The sequence below is a fragment of the Diabrotica virgifera genome, chromosome 4, assembly GCF_917563875.1.
Source record: "Diabrotica virgifera virgifera chromosome 4, PGI_DIABVI_V3a".
Taxonomy (NCBI): domain Eukaryota; kingdom Metazoa; phylum Arthropoda; class Insecta; order Coleoptera; family Chrysomelidae; genus Diabrotica; species Diabrotica virgifera.
This window is the reverse complement of record NC_065446.1, coordinates 107481537-107508454: the sequence shown is the minus strand read 5'-3', so window position 1 is coordinate 107508454 and position 26918 is coordinate 107481537. Positions and strand designations below refer to the sequence as shown.

General features: G+C 34.9%; 1 protein-coding gene across 2 annotated transcripts in view; it reads left to right on the top strand.

The window, feature by feature from the left end:
• LOC114325672 (serine/threonine-protein phosphatase 6 regulatory ankyrin repeat subunit A) overlaps positions 1–26918 on the top strand; it is a 314485-nt gene that overhangs the window by 44337 nt on the left and 243230 nt on the right. For both annotated transcript variants that reach the window (XM_028273796.2, XM_028273793.2), the window contains exon 3: positions 16580–16681. In XM_028273796.2, coding sequence (XP_028129597.1) covers positions 16580–16681 — 102 coding nt within the window. The remainder of the gene's footprint in view (positions 1–16579; positions 16682–26918) is intronic.

Genomic DNA, 26918 nt, shown 5'->3' with positions numbered 1-26918 from the left:
AGTTTTCGATATTCTCATAAAATTTCTGCTTGACATTCATTGTTAGCCCGTATTCTTGTCCAAACTCTGCTATTCTGGTCACCAGCCTCTGAAGATCCCCAATATTTTCAGCTAAGATGACAGTGCCATCCGCATATCTAATGTTGTTAATGGGAACTCCATTTACCTTTATTCCAGCTGTTTCACCCTCAACCCTCAAGAGCTGTTTTCAAGATCTCTTCCGAGTAGGCATTAAAAATAATTGGCGACAACACGCACCCCTGTCTCACTCCACGTCTGATTTTAATTTCCTCTGACAGCTGGTCGTTAACACGTACTTTTGCTCGTTGCTTATAGTATAATTTCGATATAATCCTGAGGTCATTGTAGTCCAGCTTCTTTGATTTCAGGACATGCATTAATTTTTCGTATCGTACTTTGTTGAATGCTTTATTATAGTCAATAAAACACGCATATATATCTTGATTGACGTCCAGGAACCTTTGTATAAGTATGTTAAGTGAAAATAGAGCTTCACGAGTTCCCGGGCCTTTGCGAAACCCAAATGGCGTATCATTAATGTCTATGTAAAGTTTATGATATATTCGGTTATGGTTGACTTTCAGTAGCAACTTTAGCACATGGGACATTAAACTAATAGTGCGATAGTCGCCGCATTCTCTTGCGGTTTTCTTTTTAAGGAGGCAAAGATAGATCGACGTCAACCATCTTTTGGGTAGGGTAATGTGCCTGAGCTATAAATTTTGTTCAAGAATACCACTAAAACATCCATATGCTGCTCATCTATAATTTTTAAAAGTTAGATAGGAAGCATGTCAGGTCCTGGGCTTTTTCTGTTCTTCATTGTTTTTAACGCATATATTATTTCTTTCTTTGTAATATCTGGACCTATTTCTCCTGAAGTAAGTTCTATGTATTCCAGGTACCCTCTTTCATCATCGAACAGTTCATCGATGCATTCTGCCCAACGTTGTACTTTCTCATCGGTCACCAGTGAGATTTTGTTTTCTTAGTCCAGCCATTTCTTTGGCTTTCTTATGTTGGTTAAATAGATCGTATCTTTTTTGGGGGTCCTCGATCTCTTTGCATTTCTCTTCAAAGTGTTTTTCTTGTGCCTGCTTTATCATCTTCCTTATCTCGTGGTTTATCTCCCTGTATTTATTGTCATCTTTGTTCTTATATTGTCTCCGTTGTTCCATCATATTCAGTATCTCGTCGTTCATACATTCCTCTTTTCTCCTTGTGGAAGTCTTTAGTATATCTTTACAAGGTTCTAATATGCAATGTTTTAGTTGCTCCCAGTGCTCGTCAATGTCATTGGTGTCTATGTACAGCTCTCTACAGTTCGTATGCAGTTCGTGTTGAAGACATTCTTTTACGTTGCGTTCTTTAAGCTTGCTTATGTCTATTGTAGCAGTTCTCTGATGTCTTTTAATATTGTTAAGTGTGAGTGTAATTTTGGCGATAAGTGGGTTGTGATCTGAGGCCACTTCTGCTCGGGGATATGCTTTTACGGCTTTAACAGCATTACGGTATCTTTCGTTTATCATAACGTAGTCTATCTGGTTCCTAACTACTTCTTCCGATGAATCTGCGGGCGATCGTCATGTATACAGTCATCTGTTGGGTAGTTTGAAGACTGTGTTTGTAATAATGAAGTTCTGCTCTTGGCAAAATTGTAGTAGACGATCCCCTCTCTCATTGCGATTTCCCAGACCATATCTTCCAACTTGAAATTTCCCTTTCCTATCTCTGCATTGAAATCACCTAGGTCTATCGTGATTTCTCTACTTTTTGTTTTTTTCACTGCTTCTTCGATATGCTGATAAAATAATTCTAGCTCTTCTTCATTAACATTCGTCGTAGGAGCATATACTTGTATCAGGTTCAACGTGGCGTGAGGTGTCTCTAATTGTAGTAACATTACTCTTTCTGAGATGAGGACAAACCTTTTCACTGCTCTATTAGATATTTTATTAACAATTATTGCCACGTTGTGTCTATGTTGGTTGTCATCGCTACCTGAATAATATATTGTAGCTTCTGCTGTTGAGAAGCAGCCTGAGTTAGGCCTCCTGGCTTCACTGATACCCAGTGCATCAATATTCAACCTGTTCATCTCTTGAATGATATTGTGGAATTCGCTGATTAACGATCTGGGAGGCCTTGTCTTTTCCTCCCCATTACAATGTATTAAAAATAAAAGAATGCTTAGACCTAATGTTTATTGGCGGAGAAGCAACTCTCTTGTCGTTTTCCAATTACTGAGGATCGTGATTTCTTTCAATATTCCTAACAATTTTTTCCATTAGTTTCTAATTTCAGCTGCTCTGAAGAGCTTCGCAGAATGAGTTTCCAACTGAATTCTTAATTTGGTCGGACTATCTAGTTGGTGACCATCCTCTTGATCTTCTCCCTGGAACGTTTCCAGAAACAATTAACCTCTCCAAACTGTCGTTACTTCTGCGAACCACATGACCGAAAAGAATTGCAGAATTCGTTGTAGACATATTGTGAACAGCCGTTTTTTAATCTCGAGTTGGTTTAGAATGGGAACATTTCTCCTATGTGCTGTTCAAGGTATGGGCAGCAATTTTTCTCCAACACCACACCTCAAAGACATCAATTTTTTGGCGCTCGCGTGCGCGAAGACTCCAAGTCCCGGAGAAGGAAAAATATCACAAAATAGCAAACAATGTGTGCTTTGGCAACTTAAATGATTCTTGCTTTTTTTTGGTTGAAACAATCCTAGTTGAAATCTTGTAAAAGTGTTGTATTGTCATTATTATTTCTTTTTCTATTTAAATGTTTCAAGCAAAATCAGACTATTTCATTAATTTTTCTAAAAATTTGTTGAATGTGTAAGATACTTGACAAGGAATTTACGTTAAATAGTCCATCACAACTTATTTAGCAATAGAAAGTAGAAAACTTTTTAAAAGCAAAAAACATACGTCACAAACAGATTCAAAATAAAATATGCAATAGTTTTGTTTGTAGGTGTATATTGATAGTGATGACCGTGCTAATAACCAGCAAAAGATGTAAAAACAATTCATTGTGAAGTAAAAAGAGACGAAACTAGTAAAGGTGTAAATTATCGATATAAACGTATAAATCTAACATTATATTACATAGTTTCGCACCTTTAGACTTATCGAAGGATTATAAAAACTGTCACTGTGACAGGAGAATTTTATAAAATACTTCTGTCACAGGCATCTAAAGGTGGGAAACCATGTAATGGAATGTTAATTTATATGTTTATATCGATAATTTCCACCTCTAGTTTCATCTCTATTTATTTCACAATGTATTAGGTTTTCCATCTATTGCATTATTTTGCCGGATATTAGTGCGCTCATCACTGTATAAGGAAATTCAGAAACATTTCGGTATACTTACAGTTCAATTTAATCTTTACACAATCAACCCATTACTACTATTTATCAAAATCAGTTTTTGTTCATTGTGCATTTCCCCAAAATTCACCCTTTCAATTTGCTAATAATTTTCCTTATGTTCGCCTGTATTACATCGACGTTTTGTATACAAAAGGCAGTACAAAGAAATTAATCGGTCTAATGGATATACCTACAAGGGTGAGCAAATGCCAAGTCAGTATTAGTCAATATATCGGTCTCTAGTACCGTCGAATTGAAGTATAATAATTAAAATGAATCGCTAAAAGGCATTATTATAACAAGATAAAGTAAGTTTTATCAGTTAGAATTTTCGAAGATTAACTGGATATACACTATATACAGAGTAGCGAGAAAGTATGGAAACACGATGATTTCTCGGAAACGGCTCGAATCATTTTTATAAATTTTGGTGGGTAGGGGTGTCCTAATGGGGCCGATATTATAGTGGTAATTACATTGTTGTCAAATCTTCCTTTGTTCTGGAAATCTAATGAACTTTCTTATTTTAAATAGAACATCCTGTATATTTTTTACGTTTCGAACTCCTTAAGAAATACTGATTATTTTTCATGTTATGTTCCCTATACCTAAATGCCATAATTTCGGAGTTTACATTTATTAAAAAAAAAATTTAACAATTTTGGCCAGGTAGACATTATTTTAGGTTCTTTGGATCATTGGGAACAAAAAGGTCTTGTGTAATTTTCCTCAAAAGTTTATCGTTTCCGAGTTATAAACAATTTAAAACTAAAAAAAATCGAAAAATTACGAATTTCAAGGTTCAAAAACACAAATAAAAAAATCATTTTTAAAATTACGAAGTACCTAAATTCAAGCTCAAACCTTTTTCTATCAGGTCCCTATAAGAATTTTTGGCATATTTTATTCTAAAACATTGTTTTTTTTTAATTGTTAATAAAGCTCATATGAGAGGACGAGCTATCACGCTGCATTAACAACTAAAAAATAATGTTTTAGAATTAAATAAGACCAAATCACTTATCGGCATCTGATAAAATAAGGTTTGATCTTGAATTTAGGTAAGTCATAGTTTCAAAAATGATATTTTTTACTTCTGTTTTTGAACCCAGAAAATCGTCATTTTTCGATTTTTTTCAGTTTTAAATTGTTTATAACTCTGAAACGATTAACTTTTGAGGAAAATTACAAAAGACCTTTTTTGTTCCCAATGACTCAAAGAAGCTAAAATAATATCTATCCGGTTGAAAAAAATAAATTTGTATAATTTGTTAAAAATTCTTTTTTTATAAATGTAGCATTAACTCCGAAATTATGGCATTTAGGTATAGAGAATATAACACGAAAAATAATCAGTATTTTTTATGGACTTCAAAACACAAAAATATACAGGGTGTTCTATTTAAAATAAGAAAGTTCATTAGATTTCCAGAAAAACGGAAGATTTGACAACAATGTAATTACCACTATAATATCGGCCGTATTAGATTACCCTTACCCACCAAAATTTATAACAATCGTTTAAGCGGTTTCCGAGAAATTACCGTGTATCCATACTTTCTCGCTACCCTGTATAGGAGAATGCTTAAAGAAGTAAATCTTCTTCTTCTACTTAGCATTCTGTCGTCTATTGTTGGACACAGCGCTCTCTCAACTCCTTTCATCGATCTCTATCCTGAGCAACATACCTCCAACTTGTTTCGACTACCTGTTTTGAATGTCATCTACCCATCTCATCTGTGGTATTCTTCTTGGTCGTCTAGCTTTGTAGGGGCTCCAATATTATATTGTGGCCTTCTAATGGTGGTCTTTTTGTCTAGAGGTGTAGCCTGCGGAGCTCCATTTGAGTTCGGCAATTTCTGATATGATATTTACGACTTTTGTTTTTGATGTCACTCAGTCGTTCCTCTTTTTATATGACAGTTCGACAGTTGTATACCTAACATTGCCCTTTCTGTTGTGTTCAGTTTATTTAAATTTGCCTTGGTTAATGTCCAGGTTTTGCATCCACATGTCATGATAAAAAGGATGCGCTAATTGAACACTTTGTTTCTAAGTATTGAGGTATTTTGCGGTTTTTAGGTATCCAACTAAGTTTTCCAAGTTCTGTCCATGCCGGTATTGCTCTTCTAGTTTTTCGCACTTTTTGTCAAAATTTGGTTTTCTTTTGTCAAAATTCAGATTTTGGCTTCCGTAGCTGGACGAAATAATAAAAAAAGTAAGAACAAAAAAAGGACACCAAATGGGAGAAAAACAACTTCAAATAATCTGCTACGCAGACGACGCAATACTAATCTCTCAAAGTGAAGATGATTTACAACGTATGCTGCACGAATTTAATATAACCGCTAGAAAATTTAACATGTTAATTTCCCCAAAAAAGACTAAATGCATGGTTATAACAGCAGATCTAATAAGGTGTAAATTAGAGCTGGAGGGTCAAATAATAGAACAAGTCATGGAGTTTAAATATCTAGGCATCACACTATGCAGCTACGGAAAGCTCGAAACAGAAGTGGAAGATCAGGTGAATAAAGCAAACAGAGCCGCAGGTTGCCTGAATGAAACAATATGGAGAAATAAAAACATCGGAAAAGAAGTGAAAGGCAGAATAATGACATATGCGGCAGAAACACGACCTGATACAGAAAGAACAAAAAGAATGCTAGAAACAGCAGAGACGAAAATATTGGGAAAAATCGATGGTAAGACGATGTGGGATAGAGCTAGAAGTGCAGATATACGAAGGAGATGCAAGGTGGACAACATTAATAACTGGGTGAAAAGCATAAGAGTAGAATGGAACTATCGCATAAGCCGAATGACAACAAATAGAGTAGTAAGGACGGCGAGAGACGGTTCCCCAATAGGAAGACGATCAGTGGAAAGATCACGAAAAAGATGGAATAACAACTTACTGGAGGCACATTGAAAAACAGACAGAGTAATGTCTATATAAAAAGAAGAAGAAGAAGAAGAAGAAGGCTTCCGTAGCTATATGCTTGGACTTGTTCTATGTCATTGACATTTATAGTTATACCTACTTCTGGGGTCGTCTGTGTTTTTCATTGTCTTTGTTTTTGTGATATTCATTTGTAGGCCAACTTGTTATGAGCTGCCTGCAAGTTTCTCCACCATAGTTTGTAGCACTACAACTCGGGGTGGGTTCGCTGACTGCACAACTCGCTTCCATCTCGAACGGTCGTCAATGATAGTTGAGTCAGTGGGTAGTCCCATTGTTCTTAGATCTGACCATATATTGTCTCTCCATCGCATTTTTGGGCGTCCTAAAGGCCTTCTTCCTGTGGGGGCTTCTTTCCAGATCAGTTTGCTAAGGCGGTTATTAGGGAGTCTATATACATGGCCAGCCCATCTTAGACGCTGAGATTTAATTTCTTGGACTATACATCTGCTTGACCTCATCATTTGTTCTCATTCGGTATTGGTTGCAATTAGGGTCGTGATAAGGTCCAAAGTGTCGGGTCATGGAGTTGGGGTGTTTACATTGTAAAATGGCGTGCACCCTATCCCCGGGCTATGGCTTGCTGGACGAGCCATACAGCCTGTAGTCAACACCCCGAAGGATGAGCGGGAATACAAAGTGAATTAATACTCATACGCTTATGAAACGTACCTGGCGGATCATAAGGGCCTTCACATTTTACTCTTTTCCAACTAGTCTTGAGTGAAATGTCTTTAATCTTTCCTATCGGCCTCTCTTGGCTACCTCTTCTTCTTCCGACCTCGAATGGCTATTAGGTTTCCAAGGGCAGACGGGTCACTATATTTCTTTCTACTACATACCTGCTCTTCACCGAATTATTGCCGGTATAAGCAATCCCCCACTTACTGACCAACGGCTTCGGGCGGATAAGTTGGTAAGTGACAGGGCACTCTTTTGTCCTGAGACTGAGAAATCGGTCTCGAAGGCGGATGAACCCTACAGAATGATCAACGGTATAAGAATGCAGAAGGCAACGGGAAACCACTGCATTAAAAACTCGTGAAGTATCCCTAGAAATCGTCATGGCTTACAGAAATGACAATCAACCACGTACTAATCATGGTTCTCGGATGCCAAGATTCGGCAGGGGAAGAAACAACAATAACGACAGGGCTTCCCAGGCCGTTAGTCAGCGAAATCCCTGTTCACTAAATATATACAAATCCACCTACAAAATCGCTACGTGCAATGTAAGAAGTATGTATGAACCTGGGAAACTGAGGAATATACAGCAAGAGATGATGCGACTAGATATCAATATATTAGGAATAAGCGATACAAGACGGGTCAGCTCTGGCGAACTCAATACAGACAATGGACGAATCTATTACTCTAGAAGCAGCGACACTCAACACAGATATGGAGTTGCTATGATCCTCAGTGAAAAAGTAACGAGATCAGTAACAAGCTTCTTTCCCATGTCCGAAAGAATTATAATGTTGCAGTTATTGACAGCTCATGGAAAAATGAACCTTATCCAGATTAATGCGCCATCTGCTGACAAAAATGAAGAAGAAATAGAAAACTTTTATAGCGAACTTCAAAAAACATTACATCTTCCAGCATCTAGAGACATAACAGTGATCATGGGTGATTTCAATGCAAAAATTGGCGAAGGAAAATGCTACCCTAATGTAGGACCCTATGGGCTTGGCGAACGAAACGACAGAGAGGATCGCCTAATTGAATTTTGCCAGGAGCATAATGTTATAGCCTCAAATGTCTTTAAATTACCTAAGCCACGCCTTTATACATGGAAATCTCCAGCTGACAAAGACAACAAAATCGTCAGAAATCAAATTGACTACATCCTAATAAAGCACAGATATCGAAACTCAATTCAGGCAGTAAAGGCATATCCAGGAGTGGACGTATCTTCTGATCACAGTCTTCTTATTGCTAGGTTTCAACTTCAACTAAAAAAGACGCAAAAAAGCCGCAACAACAATAAACTTTTTTTTTGGCACAGGCTTTTGCCATTCAGCCAGTCACAACTTTTTAAGTTCTTCCTAAAGCAAAGAAAAGAAAGTAGTTATCACAATACCTATTTGATTATCAGTAAGGAATGCACATGGTTACTCGCTTCTCGTCTAGGGACCCATCAAGACATTAAATTAATACACAAACTAGACTGGGTCACGGAAAGAAGGTTTTAAACAAATGGGGTAAAACAAAGGTTACTAGTTTAACTGTGCTCACAAGTTAAGGTTACTTTTTGAAATAAATTCTGTTAAATAGTCATATACGGTTTTATTATTTAATGACAAAAGGTAGCAAATGTTATAGGGAGAAAGGATTTTATGTTTGATTAAATTTTTTATTAAGTCATCAGCTTGTTGTATATATTTTGTACATTCAAAAAAATATGATCAAGTATATTCAAATGGGAAATAAGCCACAATTTTACCTAAAAATGATTTTATTAACGTTTCGACGCCCAAGTCGGGTGTCGTTGTCAAAATACAAAATAATACGTCGAGTTAAAAAATCTCTTAATTTTAATTTATTTTTTGAAAGAATAAAGAAAACTAACGAATTATTTATTAATGTTGGAACTTATGGTACAATTTGTTAAATTATTTAATGAAATCCCACTTGTTTGGGCTGTGGTTTCACTTCTAACAGAAACTCCTGCAGAATCGCATACATTAGTAGTATTACTAGTATTGCACAATATTTTTTGCGTTGCTGATGTCCTCCTGAACGAATGGCCAGTATAGTTCTCGGGATTAGGCAAATTTAAGAATTTGGCAATTTGAGAAGGCCAGCCCCCGATCGTCCCTTTCCCTATTACTTGAGCACAACATTTTCCTTTGGCGTATCTTAAGAACAAATGATTTGATTTTACTTGTAATGGACGAAGTTTTATATACTTTAAAATTATTGACAACTAAATAAAAACTCAAATCTCCATTGTTGTTATGCACCCTAGTTACTACCTAACAACCAAAGTATCTATCTTGATAAAATGAATGAAACTAGTCAATATGACGAAAATGTTTAATTTTATAATTTATAATGGTATCAATCGTGCAAAAAACGTTATAAGCATGTCGAACGTTAAGGGTAACCGATCTCAGACAATAATTGGAGTAGTCGCTCCGCTCCTCCTCCAAACAATTGTCTTCGATCGGTATAAAACCGTTACCGTTCTCCATACTTAATATACTATAATGCTTCATAAATTGCTATGGCTTCAGCAGTAAAAATTGAAAAATTATGATCCAGTGTAAACATGTTTTCTATACTTTTTGAGGGGATATAAAAAGCGGCATCCAGTGCCAAAAGAAGACTTTGATGCATCTGTGTAAATAACTGTTGATTCTGGCCAGTTTTCTAATAAATTTCTTAAAATATTGAAGCTGATTGCAGTATTTACATGGTATCTTGGTTTAATTACCGTAATAGTTTGCAAAAAAGCATCAAAGTCTTCAAAGTTTGAGCTATTATATGTATGTGAGTTGGTGTAATCACAATATGAGAGATTTCTAAAAGCCTCACAAAGTGGAGGAGAGTTCTTGTGGATCCAATATTTATTTATTAAATCTGCATTATTAAGTTTGCTAATATTGGAGTAGAGAGAGGGGATTCTATGACAAATATTAATCAGAAATTTTTGACTAAGATATTCTCTTCTATATCTCAATGGAAATTCAAGAGCTTCAACATATAACGAATTGGTTGGAGTTGACTTCATAGTACCCAGGCAAATACGTAATATTGTATTTTGAAACACGTCTATTTTTCCCAAGATATACTTAGCTGCTGAACCATACAAAACACATCCATAATCGATGATTGATCTTATGCATCGATAAAAAAGCAATGCCGTTTCTACATCGGCTCCCCACCAAGTTTTAGAAATTGCTTTGAGGAAATTTAATCCCTTGTTGCATATGTTTAACATGAATTCGATGTGTAGGTTCCAAGTTAATTTACGGTCAAGAATCATCCCTAAATATTCAATTGCGGCATAGAAATTATACTCACGACTCCTTACTGTTATTTTGTCTATTTTTGGGAGATTATGTCTCGTGAAAATACATATACTGGATTTGCTTGGTGCTATTTCAAATCCATTTTCTTTGAACCAGCTATTAGAGAAGTCGTCCATTTATCCTAAAATTTGTATGCAATTTTCGTATGATTTAGAAGATGAGTATATCAGAAAATCATCAGCATATTGTATTATATTAAAGCTGTTATTTACCATTGAAATATTGTGCAAGTCAGCTGTATACAGATTAAATAATAGAGGGCTTAAAACTGACCCTTGTGGAAGTCCTAGGTTATTATATCGAGGACCTATTAGTTTATTATTATTAGATCTCAGATAAATTTTTCTGCAAGTGTAAAAGTTGAGTATGGTTTTCGCTAATGCAGCTGGTATGTGAAAATTTCTAATCATTTTTTCCATTAGGATGTCAAGACAAACACTATTATATGCACCTTCTATATCTAAACATATTGTAGGTAGATATGTATTATTGGTAAATGTATCCTGAATGTCTGTTATTAATGTAGCAATAGCGCCTATAGAACCACATCCTTTTTTGTATCCAAATTGAAATTCTGGAAGTAAGTTATTCCTATCTAACCACCATTCTAGTCTATGTTTGATCATTCGTTCTAATGTTTTTAGTAAACAAGACATAAGGGAAATGGGTCTGTACGAATCTGCTAAGTTGGAATTTTTACCTGGTTTGAGAATAGGAATAATAATTACTTCTTTAAATTCATGAATAACTAAATTATTGATAATTATGTCGTTAAATATATCTAATAAAAAGAGTTTAGCAATTTTAGGAAGAAATTGAATCATAGGATATTTAATATTGTCTAATCCTGGGCTTGTGTTGCATCTGTTTTTGAGTGCATATTCTAACTCAGCAATTTTAAATGGTTCTAGTAAAAATTCCTTTTCATTATTTTTTGTAGTATCTATTATAATTTCTCGTGGTTTAACAGATGGTGGTGCTATCTGGTCAAAAAATTCTTCCTCTAATGTACTGTCAAAGCATTTTGTATTCGATATTGGTTTTCTGTTTATTTTCCTGGCTTGATTCCATAAGTATGATGATGGAGTATTTTTGTTTAGGGTGGATACAAAATTTTTCCAACTTTGTTTGGCGATTGCTTTCAGTTTTTTCTTACCGTTTGCTATGGTCTCTTGTCATTTCAAATAGTTCTCAAAATTCGAATTGTGTTTATAATTTGAAAGTGATTCTTGTCTCTCACTGATGATTTTGTCACAATCTCTATTCCACCAGGGGGAAGGGGTTCGAATTTTGTTTTTAAAAGGTTTATACCGTGGAATTGAAATTTCTGCTGCCTGGTTGATCCCATCTATTAAGAAATTGTATTTTTCTGATATATTTTCCATTTGGTATTGCTTATCAAAAAATTGTTTTACAGAAGATGTATATAAATACCAATTGGCCTTTTTTACGTTCCACTTGCTTGCAGGATTAATCTCCTCATTTTTATTCTGGCAATTTATTTCCATATTGATGATAAAATGGTTTGAACCTAAAGTGTCAGGATAGACGGACCAGTTTATTTTACTAGTTAGTTCAGGTGAAACAAAAGTTACATCAATGGCTGAAGTATTTTGGCCAGGTCGAGTAAAAACAGTTGGTTGACCATTATTTATTACTTTATAATCCAAGTCATCTGCAACTGTTATAAGTTGTTTCCCAAGTGCGTCATTAGAAGTCGATCCCCAGATTACATGATGAGTGTTGAAGTATCCACCTATAATTGCTGGTTTACTGACTTCCGAGAAAATATTTGTCCAATCATCTACTGTGCTCTTACTTTTAGGTGATCTGTATATAGATAATATGCTTAATTCACTTTTTTCATATTTAATCTTTGTACCACAAACTTGAATATCCTTATTAAAATTACAATTTAAGTTTAATTCACTAAAAGAAATTGAATTATGAATTAATATACACACACCGCCAAAACCATCTTCGCGATCATTTCTGATAAGATTTTAATCATTAAATCGATACTGCAAATTTTTTTTAAACCATGTTTCACTTAAAAGGAGAACGCCTATTTTTCTTTGTTTAAATAATTCATTAAGCTACCTTTATTGGCAACCGCAGATCTAGCATTCCATTGACTTATTTTAAAAGTATTTTTAAGAGACATTAAAATTTACTATTATCTATTTTATACAATACTTGTTCTTAACCTGAAATTATTGTTTTATCGTCTATTGTTTTTATTGCTTCCAATGTACGAATGTTGCTTAACAGATTGATTATAAAAGATGACACACATTTAGCTAATTAATTTTTGTTGTCAGTTTTTCCATAGTTTGGTTTGTATGAGTTAGGGGATAAGGGTTGTGAGGGTCCAAATGTGAATGGAAAATGTGGTTGATGTGCTGGTGATTGCATAGGAGGGGTGTTGGTTTTTCTTTTCTTTGCTGTAGGAAGGTTTTCACTACTAGAATTAGTTTGACGGTGTGTTGAAAATTGAGTTTGTTTCATACTTATATTAGGCCGATTTAAAGAAACAATATTGCTATTTACAGGGAGTGTGGGAAATTCTTTATCATAACTTGAAAGAACAGAAAAAGGATTGTGACTGATTTGGCCGGAGAATGATGAATTTTCGTAATACAATTTTGCTTCTAAAAAGGTAGTTTTTTGCTCTATCATAATGGTCTTGATTTTCTTCTGCTTTTCATAAAAAGGGCAGTTTTTAGATATTATTACATGGTTACTATGTTTACAGTGAATGCAAAACATAGTTTTCTCACATTTATGATCTGGATTTTTTATTTCACCACCCTGTATACAGGATTCCTGTGAGCTTTTACAGTGCTTAGAAACGTGCCCAAATTTCAGGCACCGGTAACATTGTACAACCCTACCAACAAAATGCTCAACAGGAAAATAAACACGATTGAAAGCAACGAAACTAGGTAGAATACTTCCCTCAAAAGTAATGACTACAGTTTTCTTATCTACATATTCTATTGTACTTTATTTTTAAATCCTACGTTTTGTTCTATATATATTAAAAACTTTTGACGTACATTCAATATTCTCTAAAAGATAATTAACAATAAACGTCGTATCCACGTCTCTTACCAACCCTTTCACTTCTAACAAGTGATTTGGTATATAAACTCGTAAATTATGTTCTTTTAGAGACTTATTATTTACTAAGTTGTTAGCATCTAAACGAGAATTTAATAAGACTTTTTATTCTGTTCTTCCCAATAATGCGTATTTGCTGTATGTGAGTAAATTTTAAATTTTGAATAGTAAATCTCCTAAAACCATGGGGTGAAATCTTGATAAATTACTTAAATCACCAATTCTTTCAATATATACCCAGATATTATTCAAATTGTACTTATCTGACTGCAAATTAAAATGCTTTACCTCCTTTTCCTTGGACTGCAAATCATCTTTTTCCTGAGTTGTTTCACCACTAGTTTCCAATACACTATTTCCACTAGACACGTCCATATCAATTTCCTTCGTCAAAAAGGACGTCTTTACATTTTTATCCCCCATTACGGGGTCTATTTATTTAAAAACACACAATTTATGTATTTATTTTTAAACGATCACCAAAACACAAAGAAAAAACTAGAACTAATTAACAAGCTATTAAACCAAATACGATTACTAGACACGTCCGTATCACTTAAAAGTATGCGGTAGAATCCAACAATAAACTTAACATACAGAAACTAAAATCAGAAGAAACAAAGAAAATCTGAAACACGAAATCAACACAAATCTAGACAGAAACCCAGGAAATAATTGCAACGTAGAACAGCAGTGGCAATTCTTCAAAACCTCTATATTAGAGCCAAGTAAGAAAGTACTTAACCAAATGTAAGAAAGAAGAATGGATGACGGAGGAAATTCTAGAGTTGATGAATAATAGGAGAAAAAACAAAACCATCAATAAGACCCGCTTTAAACAGCTTCAAAACCAAATAAGAAGAAAATTTAGAGAGGCTAAAGAAACCTACTTCTCTGAAAAATCTAAAGAAATAGAAGAATTGCAAAACAGATATGACAACTTCAACCTACATAAAAAAGTCAAAGAACTAGCCGGAATAGGAAACAGAAGAACCTCAAATATATTGCTCGACAAAAATGGAAATATTATAATGGAGATAGAACGAAAACTAAGACGATGGAAAGAGTACATCGAGGAACTATTTCATGACCAGAGAGAAGCTAGTACATCCGTAGATAGATAAACCGGAGATGTGGGCCCAGAGATAACCAAATCAGAGGTTAGTCAGGCAATAGGCTCTATGAAAATCAATAAATCTGCTGGTCCAGATGAATTACCTAGCGAGCTGATAAAGTTGGTCAACGGGAAAAATCTGGACATGATAGTGGAACTGTTCAACGCTATCTATACTAGGGGAATCATCCCTAGAGAAATGTTGACATCAGCATTTTTGTGTTTGCCAAAGAAAATGAATGCCAAATAATGCAGTGACTACCGAACCATAAGCTTAATGTCACATACCTTGAAAATTCTGCTGAAAATTATCCACGCCAGAATACACTCTAAACTGGAACTGGATATTAGTGACACTCAATATGGGTTCCGCAATGGCATTATTCTCCTTTAACGTGCTGACACAGAGATGTTTGGATGTTGACAGTGCCTACGGCACAATGTGATCACGTATTGGTGTTCAGCAACCCCAAAAACCTATAATTAATCCCTTTGCATCAATGTAGTACCAAAGACCCACGAAACTCCAGGAGCCCCTTTCATTGACTTTGGAAACCAGGTGCTCCGGGAGTCGGTTCTGGTGGCTGGCTAATTCGTGTTTGGCGACCTCAAAAAACCCTCCAGTAATTCATTTGCATCAATTAAATGCCGAAAACCATCGAAACTCTAGAAGATGACGTCCCTTGCAGTGGCTCTGGCCACCACGTCATCCGGAGGGCAATTCTGATGGCATATTCGTGTTTTGCGATCCCAAAAACCCATGAGTAATCTGTTTATATCAATTTAATACCTAAAACCATCGAAACTCTAGAAGATGACGCCCGTTGAAGGTCAAGGTTAAAGTAAAGGTCGCCATTGGATAGCCAGGAAAAAATCCTAGACTACTAGTACTTTTCCTTGATCCAAACTTCTACATGTTGCGAAATAACCAGTAACTCACGGAATTGGAATACCCCGTAAATCTTATAATTTTCCGAGTTTGGACCTCTATATCTTGAAAATCCTTCATACGATTGAGTTGTGCCCATGAGAACTTTCTATCAGGATGCTTCAAAGAGTATTTTCCCAAAGTATGAACGAAATCCACTGGGACCTATTTTCCATAAGGTTTGTGCGGGGTCCTTTACTGAAAAGATCGCCAAGTACAAAGATCTGGAAATTCAAATACGAAGACAATGGAGAATGCAAAGTACCCAGACGATACCTATTATTGTGTCTACCACTGGATTGGTTCCGAAGAACCTCCTCGAAAGCATAAAAAAGCTGGGTCCAAATGAACATCTTTACCAGACCATGCAGAAAGCTGTGCTGTACTACCCGCAATGGCCAGGTGTGTACGAAAATTTTTGGGAGATACACCTGCATACCAAGTCACCTAGGGCTCGATAACAAGGAAAGAGTCCCACTAGAGCTCAATCCTTTTGATACCGTAGGTATCTGGGATGAGTCAATTTTCCCCTTAGAGGGAGTGTGAGCCGTATGGCTAAATCTGGACTAAAAAAAATTAGGGTTTTTTGCAAATATCTCGGTCAATTGTTTATGTGTTTTAATTTGTAACACTCGCAAATTAAAGAACTTTAAAATCTATAACCATTTTCTCTGAAATGTATAAGAAACGTTTTATGGGTAAAAAAAGTAATTTTCTCACTGTTTTTGATTATTAAAAACAAAATAAAATCAGCTGTATGTTTTCAGAAAATTTTTATCAACTACCCCTCATAAGATTTACCCATCACCTTTAGAATCTTCAAAAACCTCAATAAGATTTTTTCAGTTATTTTTTTCTTTATTGGCCTAATATCTCAAATTAAATATTCTGTTAAATAATGTCTATTAAAAAACCTAAAGGTAAGCTCGAATAAAAGACCATTTTTATTCCGCCGAATTTTTTACTTTACCTATTGAACAAACAAATGAAATTATTTGTTGTTTCCAGGTTACCGGGATGACACCTCTCATGTATGCAGTAAAGGACAACAGAACATCGCTGGTAGATCGGATGATTGAACTGGGATCTGACGTAGGGGCAAGGAATAATGTAAGTATACGACAACAGATCGTTCTAAATAAATATAAAGCCTTTTATACATAAGTGTAAATGTTTACTAAATTTCACATAACTTGTTTAAATTAATGAGTATATTATAGAATAATTTTTAGTACAACCAACTGTAAAAATTAACCGGTAGAGTAAACGATAAAGAGGCAAATATTGGCAAAAAACTCTCCATATCAATTTAGTCCATTGAAATGTTAAATTTTTTAGACCATACCATGCATTTGTTAGAGGAGTAAATTTTATTTTTTTAATGTATAGGGAGGATCAGTAGACTTAAGTTCAGGTTTGTGGGGTCGCCACCCTTGTGCCCCGGATGTAATCTTGGAAAGGGGGTGCAAAGGGGTTTCGCGCTGTGTCTCCTAAATTAGCGATCCTACAGAAAATCTAATAAAACATAAAATGTAGCAAATAAAATTTTCTACGATTTTGTTTCTATTACCTTTTATTGTCAAGTGGCCAACAAAAAAGATATAAAAAAAATAAGTAAAAATTTTTTAATAAGTTTCCTTTTGGAGGTTATAACTTTTTTTCAGTTCATTTTAAAATAAAATAACATTATAGCAATTTAGTAGAGCGTTTTTCAGCGAAAAATTTCCACTATAAAGGTGTTTAATTCTATTTATTTATCTAGGTTTTACAGCGCTCCAAACTTGACCAGATTTTCGAATGCTCATAGGGATACAATAAAAACAAAACATTAGGCTTACTTTCCTATCTTAATATTTTTTTATTCATACAATTTATTATGAATTTAACATTCCTATGCTATTATTAATCTATTTTTGACCTTTCTCTACACCTACACTATAATAGTTAACCTAAGCATATATAGAAATGGCCCAAGAAGTTGTTTGAGGACAAACTCGCCGGTCCAGAAGAAGAAAGAATGACGCAACCGCAAAATCCAAAATTCTTCAGAACAGCAAAAACGATTTTTAAATATTTAAAATAGGGATTAAGTGAAGAGTAATCGTCCAGGAGCAACACAATCGTGATTGGCAACACGGCAGTCAAAACGAAAACCAATATTGTATTTACCGTCTGCAATAAACTCAATTTTTGAGAGTTGTAACGGGAAATAAGTTATTAAAAGTATCCAGTGAACAATATAAGACATTAAGTTAAGGTTAGTGATAATTAAAAACATTAAAATCGGTGAAATAACATCAAAATAGAACCAAGGACATACAAAAAGTAAGATCGCTAAAATTGTTAAGCCTGTTTAACAACAAAACGTAGACACGAAACTCTGGCCGATGAAATTGCGACGTTGCCGTTGTGAGTAGATTTTCCAGGTAACCACAGAAAATAACAACCGATAATAAATATACAAAATAAATACGGTAAACGCTGTCTTCTCTGCACTTTTGAGGTGGAAGACAGTGTTTGGCGCCGAAAAATGGAAAGGTATCTGGAAACTTTAGACAGTGATGACACACAGTCAGAAGGAGGGTCAAAAATGAAGGACAGATATATGGATAACGAGGAAGATGATATTTTTAGAAAGAGCAAAAAGTTCTCGAGAACACCAACAAAAAATCAAGAGAAAAGAAATGAAGAAACAAAAATTGATCAATTATTAATAATGATGAGCCACCTCACCGATGACATTAAGGAAATAAAAAGAAATCAAAAAGAAAGCAAGGAAGCAATAGAAAAGCTCATTATAGAAAACAGAGCGCTGAGAAAAGAAAATGCGGAACTAAAACAAGAGAATATAGAAATCAAGGAGGAACTCAGAGAAATAACAAACCACATGGAAGTTATGGAAAAACACCGACGAATAAATAACGTAGTCATGAACGGTCTAAGGATAGACACATATGAACAAGCAGGGTTAAAAGAAACAACTAACAATTTCATCAAACAACACTTAGGAGTAGAGGTTAAAATAAGGAATGCTCACAAGCTAGGAGAAAAAACATGCCTCATTGAATTAGAAAACCAGGAAGAAAAAAGAAAAATAATGGAAAAAAAGTATAAGTTAAAAGAAATAAGAGGGCTGAAGGTATATATTAACGAAGATGCAACCATAAGAGAACGAGAAATACAGAAAACAATTAGAAACATTGCTCAGGAAGAAAAAAACAAAGGAAATGAAGTCAAGATTGGAGTAAAAAAAATATGGGTAAACAACAACGAATGGAAGTGGAACGACAAAGAAGGAAAAATGATCAAAACAACATCAAAAAACTAGCAGACAATTGTACCATGGGAATAACGATGACGACACAAGTACAGAAAAAGGATAACGATAATTCAAAAAAAGGACAAAAGAGAAAAAAAATGAAAACCGGACAAAAACACAAGAGAACATGTCGAAAAGAACACTTACTTTTAGGAACATGGAATGTAAGAGGCACATATAGAGAAGGTAAACTTAAACATCTAGCGAGAGAAATCGAAAATTTCCAATTTGACATAGTAGCCTTGCAGGAGACGAAACAGCTGGGAAATGATATATTAGAAATAGAAGATACAGTGTTTTTTAATAGCGGCGGAAAGAATAGAACACTAGGCACAGGTTTTATGCTACGAAAAGAACTAAAGGAAGCAATAGTAGAATTCAAACCAATATCAGATCGAATATGTAGTATCAGGATCAAGGGAAAATACCAAAAAATCACTCTCATACATATTCACGCACCATCTGAAGAAAAAGATAATGATGTCAAAGAATCTTTTTACAGTGAACTAAATAGAACAATCGAAAGTATACCCAGATACGACATGAAAATTATTTTAGGCGACGCAAATGCCAAAATAGGGAAGGAAGAAGTATTTAGACCGACAATAGGAAAACATAGTAAACACAATGAAACTAATGAAAACGGACAGTTCCTCATAGATTTTGCAAGAGAAAAAAATATGATCATAATGAGCACATATTTCGAAAGAAAAGAAATACACAAGGAAACATGGATATCGCCAGATAGAAAGACCAAAAACCAAATAGATCACGTGCTGATCGAAAAAGAAGAGCAGCAATGTATAAAGAAGATTAGAACATACAGAGGACCAGATGCAGACTCCGACCATTACATGGTGGGTATCAAAATGAAGCAACTGATACCTGAAAACAAAAGCAAAATAAAAGAAAAGAAATGTATAAATAAACCAATTCGGTTTGCAACAAAAAAAGAGCAAGAAACATACAGAGAAACAATGGAAAGGGAACTAAAAAAGATACAAATAGAAGAACAAACGGAGAACAACTGGGAAATCATAAAGCAAGTAATGAACAAAGCAGCAAAAGAATGTAATAATCAAGAGATTAAAAAGAGGAAGGAGTGGTTCGACATAGAGTGCCAAAAAGAAATAGAACTAAGACAATCATTAAGGATGGAAATGATCAAGAAAGAAACAACAGAGACGCATGATAGATATATAGAACAAAGACAAAAAGTAAAGAGGTTGTTGAGAGAAAAGAAGAGAAAACACTTAGATAATAAGCTAAAAGAAATAGAAGAGAACTACAGAAATAAAGAAATAAAAAACCTGTATCAAGGTGCCAGAAACGAGAAAAGAGGATACCAGCAAAAACCCATATTCGTTAAAAACAAAGCTGGAGATAATATAAGCGGCGAAGCAGAAATAGTAGAGAGATGGAAAGAGTATTTTGACGAATTACTAAATGGCAAGAATAAGCCAAACCAAAATGAATCCATAGAAGCAGAGACAGAAAATGAACAGTTAGAAGACATAGAAGATAATCCACCGAGCAAAGAACAAATCGAGGAAATAATTAGAAATCTTAAAAACAACAAATGCCCTGGAAGCGATAACATAACAGCAGAGATGATGAAATATGGTGGAAAATTGCTGAATGATTGGATACACAAAATCATAAAAGATATATCGTTAAAAGAACGAATACCAGAGGACTGGAAGGAAGCAATTATCTGCCCATTACATAAAAAGGGCGACAAAACAGAATGCAGTAATTACAGAGGAATAGCTTTACTAAATACCGTATACAAAATCCTAGGAAAATCAATAAAAGACAAACTTGAAAAAGAAGCTGAAAATATAATAGGCGAATATCAGTGCGGATTTAGAAGAGGGAGAAGCACAACGGACCAAGTATTCGTAATCAGAGAATTACAAGCAGAAAGCTATGAACACAACCTACCAACGATAGCACTATTCATCGACTTCCAACAAGCATACGATAGAATAAAGAGGAAGAAATTAAAAGAGGCGCTTGAGGAATTGGGAGTTAGCAGAAAGCTACGTAACATGATACATCTCACTCTGAAGAATACAGAAAACAGAGTCAAAATAAACAATCAATCATCAGAAAAATTTATAGTAAACGAAGGATTAAGACAGGGCGATCCTCTGTCATCTTTACTCTTCAACTTATGCCTAGAAAAAATAATGCGAGAAGCAAAAATCAATAGAGAAGGACACATATATCAAAGAAGACACCAAGTTTTGGCGTTTGCGGATGATGTGGTGTTACTGGCAAGAGGAAAAAAAGAGCTACAGGAGATGGTACAGAGAATAGTAAAAGCAGCGAAGAAAATGGGACTATATATAAATTCAACTAAAACAAAATGTATGGAGTGGACAGATGGTAAGTTTAGGAATGGTCAAAAGTTTAAAGTAGAAGTAGAAGAAGGAACATCATACGAATTCGAAATGGTAGAAAGATTTACATACCTAGGGGCAATAATATCTCGTAAACCTATCATTAAAGAAGAAATACAAGCTAGAATAATGGCAGGCAATAGAAGTGTACATGCGCTTAATGTAATGTTGAAAAGCAAGTTTCTATCAAGAAGGGCAAAGGTACAGCTATAAAAAACAACTATACAGCCAATAAAAAAATACTGCAGTGAGACATGGACAATGACAAAAAATGAACAAAATTTACTGGAGATCTGGGAAAGGAAAATACTAAGGAAGATATATGGAGGAAAAATAAGGGACGGTTTATGGATAAGAAGATCAAATGATGAGTTAAAGCAATTATACAACCAACCTAATATAATAGGAGTGATAAAGGCTCAGAGACTTAGATGGCGAGGTCACATTGAAAGGATGCCAAACACGAGGACTCCAAAGAAGGTACTAAACTACACTATAACTTCAAGAAAGAGAAGAGGAAGGCCGAAAAATAGATGGAAGCAAGACGTCGAAAAAGATTTGGAAAGAATGGGGCTAGAGGGCCAAAAAAGAAAAATGAGTGACAGGAAGGAATGGAGAAAAATCACATATCAAGCCAGAGAAGAGCTCAGCGCATAAAGAAACGTGAAAATGAAGAAAGAAAAAAAACAAACTTTTCAAGCCATGGGCCTCTAAGGCCTTTAGTGCTATTGTATATATATATATATATATATATATATATATATATATATATATATATATATATATATATATATATATATATATATATAATCGTCCAGGAGCAGCGGTATTGGTTCGAATTTCATTATCTTAATTTAATTGCCCCATTTTCAACCCTATCTACAGTTGCGTCATTGTGCATCTGAAACAAGGTTTAACATAGCGCGTATTTCAGTAACGACGCAACTACCCTATAGTGGCTCAGCACATTTTTACAGTTGGGTCTTTTTGTATTATATTTACATAGTGTTTTAGAAGTTAAATTGCGCAATAAACAGGAATTGACAAAATTTGGAGTTACGTCATTTTTCTTCCGTACCGGACTGAATATCTGCCTGATATTACTTTTATTATTATAATTTATCCTATGGAATGGAAGCTTGGACACTGAAAAAGATCGATACAAGGAAAATAGAAGCCTTCAAGATGTGGATGTACCGCAGGATACTGGGAATATCGTGGACAGAGAGAGTGACAAACATGGAAGTGTTGCGAAGGATACAGAAAGAAAAAGAACTTGCGCTTACTATTAAAAAGCGCAAACTGCAATACTTGGGACATATAATGAGGGGACAAAAGTACCAGCTACTACAATTAATTATTCAGGGAAAAATAATAGGTAAAAGATCCATTAGCAGAAGAAAACATTCATGGTTGAAGAATTTAAGAGATTGGTACAAGTGCAGCAGCTGCCAATTATTTAGATCTACGGTATCAAAAATACGCATAGCCTTGATGATAGCCAAACTTCGGAACGAGGGCGGCACCTGAAGAAAAAGATCCTAGGTGGAACAGCAGTCGGTCCCCCTCTACTTAACTTCGGAATTCTTAGAGTTGTGCTACCTATTTGGCCACGTGCAGTCGTATTAAAAATTGTGAAAAGTATTTTGAGTTTTATAGATAATACTATTGAGAGTCTTGTAGGTAAAATTTATATTTTTGTGATTAGATAAGCATTTTGTGTTTTTTGTAGTAATGGTTGAGTGGTGGTTATTTTATTCGTAAGAAACCTTTAGGGAAAATTATTTGTCAGTGGGAAAGTCGAGCCATCTTTACTCACTGTAGTCGGCGAACGTTTTTCGTCTCTTTATATGGCGGAAATAAAGACGATTCTCTGGAAACCCTGAGATAGAAACGATTCGCTAAAACAGTAACAAAACAGTGACTTTTCTCACTTCCTCCAACACAAGATGCAGCCCGTTTCCACAGATTCCGAGTGTACCACCAGATTCAGTCATGGTAAATATGGTGATATAGAAAATTGGGGCTGGAAAAGCATGGACAATTTTTGATACCAATCCAAACTGTCAAACCTCCAGTACCCCCGAGCTTATGAAACTCATCTTTAGCAGATGCAATGGAAACTGGAAGCTCATGTGGTTGCCGAAAAGCAGACCTTAAATGTTCATCAGTGTGCCTCTATTGTGGTGGTGAAAGTTGCAGCAACATCGTGGACATATCAACATTAATTATTAAAGAAAATGAATTGGTAGATGAATTACCGACAATGACGCCAACTCTAACTCTTATTATACCACAAAAATTCACCTCGGATACTGATTCAGATCTTGACTCGCAGCGTGAACCATCGAAAAAAATGAAAAAATAATAACTACGATAGATCTTTTTCAACATATAATAAATAATATTATTTTTTCTAGAAATTGTCCGTGAATTAGCAATATACCACACAAAAAACGCGCCTCCAGACTCTACCTCATAGGTGGACGGGAAAAGGGTCAAAAATAGCTTAATAATACATAGGAATGTTAAAATCATAATAAATAAATATATAGATAGAAAAGTAAGCCAAACGTTTTGTTGTTATTGTATTACTATGAGAATTCGAGAAACTGGTCAAGTTTGGAGCGCTGTAAAACCTAGATAAATAAATGAAATTAAACAACTTTATAGGGAAATTTGTTCGTTGAAAAATCCTCTATAAAATCGCTATGATGTTATTTTATTGTAAAATGAACGGAAAAAAGTTATAACCTTCAAAAAGAAACTTCTTGATAAAACTTCTTCTCACTTGACGATAAAAAAGTAATAGATATAAAACTGTAGAACATTTAATTTGCTACATTTTATGTATAATTAAATTTTCTGTATGGTTGCTAGTTTAGAAGATATAGCGCGAAAGCTCTTTGCACCCCTTTTTCCAAGATGGCGGTCGGGGGACAAGGGCGGCGAGCCCAAAAACTTGAACTTAAGCTTCTACTGAACCCCCCTATACATTTAAAAAATAAAACTGGCTCCTATAAGAAATGCAACCCTAAATGTAACATTTTAATGGACTAATTTATATTTTCTATATTTCATACAATGCAAATTTGGATCTACTTGAGTAGAAATAAAGGGTGTTTCTGGTAAACCGTACATTAGACGTTGAAATCTGAAAATTTGAACTGTAAAACTGTTGCTCATCTGCTGATATTGGTGCATCTAAAATATTGACAGTTTGCGAGACCACATTGCGAAATAAATTACAGACCCTTGGATTCAATAGATGAAGACGAAGTACAATCAGCCAGTGATGTGGACGAGATAAGACGAACTTTAATGGAAATGAAAAACGGGAAAAAAGCTGCAAACATCTCTATTGAACTAATAAAACTCGGACCGCCAATAAAAATAAAATTTTTGGCGGAAATCTTTAATAATGATTTTCGTCTAAAACCTTTTCGATAATTTTTCTGAACGCACTGGCTAGGCAGTTTCCACTTCGTCCCTGGAGAGTTTCTATTAGGGATGGCGGTTTTTGACAAAACACCGGTTTTCGGTTATACCGGTTTTTTTGTTTACGGTTTAACCTGGCGGTTATAACCTGCCGAAAAAAACCGGTTTTTCCAAAAACCGGTTTTTGGTTTTTTTAATCCAATAAGTTACAATGTTACATTTACAATGCACTTTAGTTTGCGATACTCCACTCGACTCGATACTCGATATCAATATGATCAAAATTAGTACTACCGAAAGAACATCAATATCAATATAAATAAAACACAATTTTTAATAAAAACATTTTTTTTTTATTATTTAATGTTGTAATATTTACAATCTGTCCTCAACTGAGAACAATAGGTAAATTATTTGACAAAAATTGAAAATTTTGACCTGTAGAGGGAGATCCAGTGATCACCCTCTTTACATAAATTAAATTAAAACAAATTAAAATAAGTTTAGTTATCACAGATTATTCGAATCTTCTTGCTAGATCCACTACTTTGAATCTCTTCAGGCGTCGTACATCATTGTGGTCATCAGTAAGGTTGCTGGCTAACTCATTTGGATGAGATTCTAGTCTCTTGGAATATTTTTTGTAATATTCCGTTATTACTGTTTTTATGGATGGCACATTGAGGTCTTGCTCTATCACATAGTTTGGCACGTACCAAGGGGCATTCAGCATTGTTCTAAGGACTTTGTTCTGGAATCTCTGCAATATTTCTAGGTTAGTTTGACTGGCTGTCCCCCAAAGTTGGATACCATAGGTCCACACTGGTTTTAATATAGTTTTATATATCAGCAGTTTGTTTTCAAGTGATATTTGAGATTTACGACCGATCATCCAGTACATTTCTCGAAATTTTATTCCTAGTTGTTTTCTTTTTGTAAAAATGTGTTTTTGCCAAGTTAATCTCCTATCAAGATGGATTCCTAGGTACTTGACAGTATCGGTTTGTGGGAGTTGAGTTTCATTTAGTGTTACAGATGGACATGTTTGTCTTCTCATGGTGAAGGTTACATGGATGGATTTACTCTCATTCGCCTTTATCTTCCATTTTTTAAGCCATATTTGTATATTATTAAGGTCTTTCTGAAGGGTTCTGGATGCTGTATTTGGATCATGGTGAGAGGCTAGTACAGCAGTGTCATCAGCAAAAGTTGCACACGTTGTTTTGTTACTTGTGGGTAGGTCAGCAGTGTAGAGCAAGTACAATATCGGTCCCAAGACACTTCCTTGTGGTACTCCGGCTTTTATTGGTCTTAGGCTTGTGTATTCATTATCCTGCTTGACTAGGAAATGTCGGTTGGAAATATAGCTTTTTAGGATTTGATAAAAAGGATGAGGAAGGTTTTTCTTTAGTTTAAAGAGCATACCAGCATGCCATACCTTGTCGAAGGCCTGACCAATGTCCAGGAATGCAGCAGAACAATACCTTTTATTTTCTAGATCACTTCTGATGTGTTTTACCAGTCTATGTACCTGTTCTATCGTTCCGTGTTGTGTTCTGAACCCAAATTGGTGTTGGGGAATTAGTTTCCTTTCTTCTATAACTGGGGATAATTGTTTAAGGAGAAGTTTTTCCAAAATTTTTGATAGAACAGGTAGCAGGCTTATTGGTCTGTATGAAGTTACCTGAGTTTTATTTTTCCCTGGCTTAGGTATGAGAATAATTTGAGCAACTTTCCATTGTTCTGGGTAGTAACCTAGCCTAAATATTGCATTAAATACTTGCGTTATCATTTTCAGACCTTTGCATGTCAATTGCTGCAGTACTTTCCCGTTGATCAGGTCATACCCTGGAGCTTTTTTTGGACTGATTTCATGCTGGATCATATTTCTAACTTCTTTAGTGGTGATTTTTTGTATAGGTAAATCCATCTGGTAGGGCGATTCCAGGAAGTCATTTATTTCTTCCTCTGTGTCACCATCTTCCATGGGATGTGGCTGGAATACATTAGTGAGGTGATTTGCAAATGCTTCGGCTTTTTCCTTATTATTTCTACACCAGTTTCCCTCTTGGTTTCGTATTGGTGGTATTTGTTGTTTCGGGTGTTTGATTTTTCTCGTGGCCTTCCAAAGGGTATATTCACTATCTGCGTTTGCTGATAAACCTGTAAGATATTCTTGTATTTT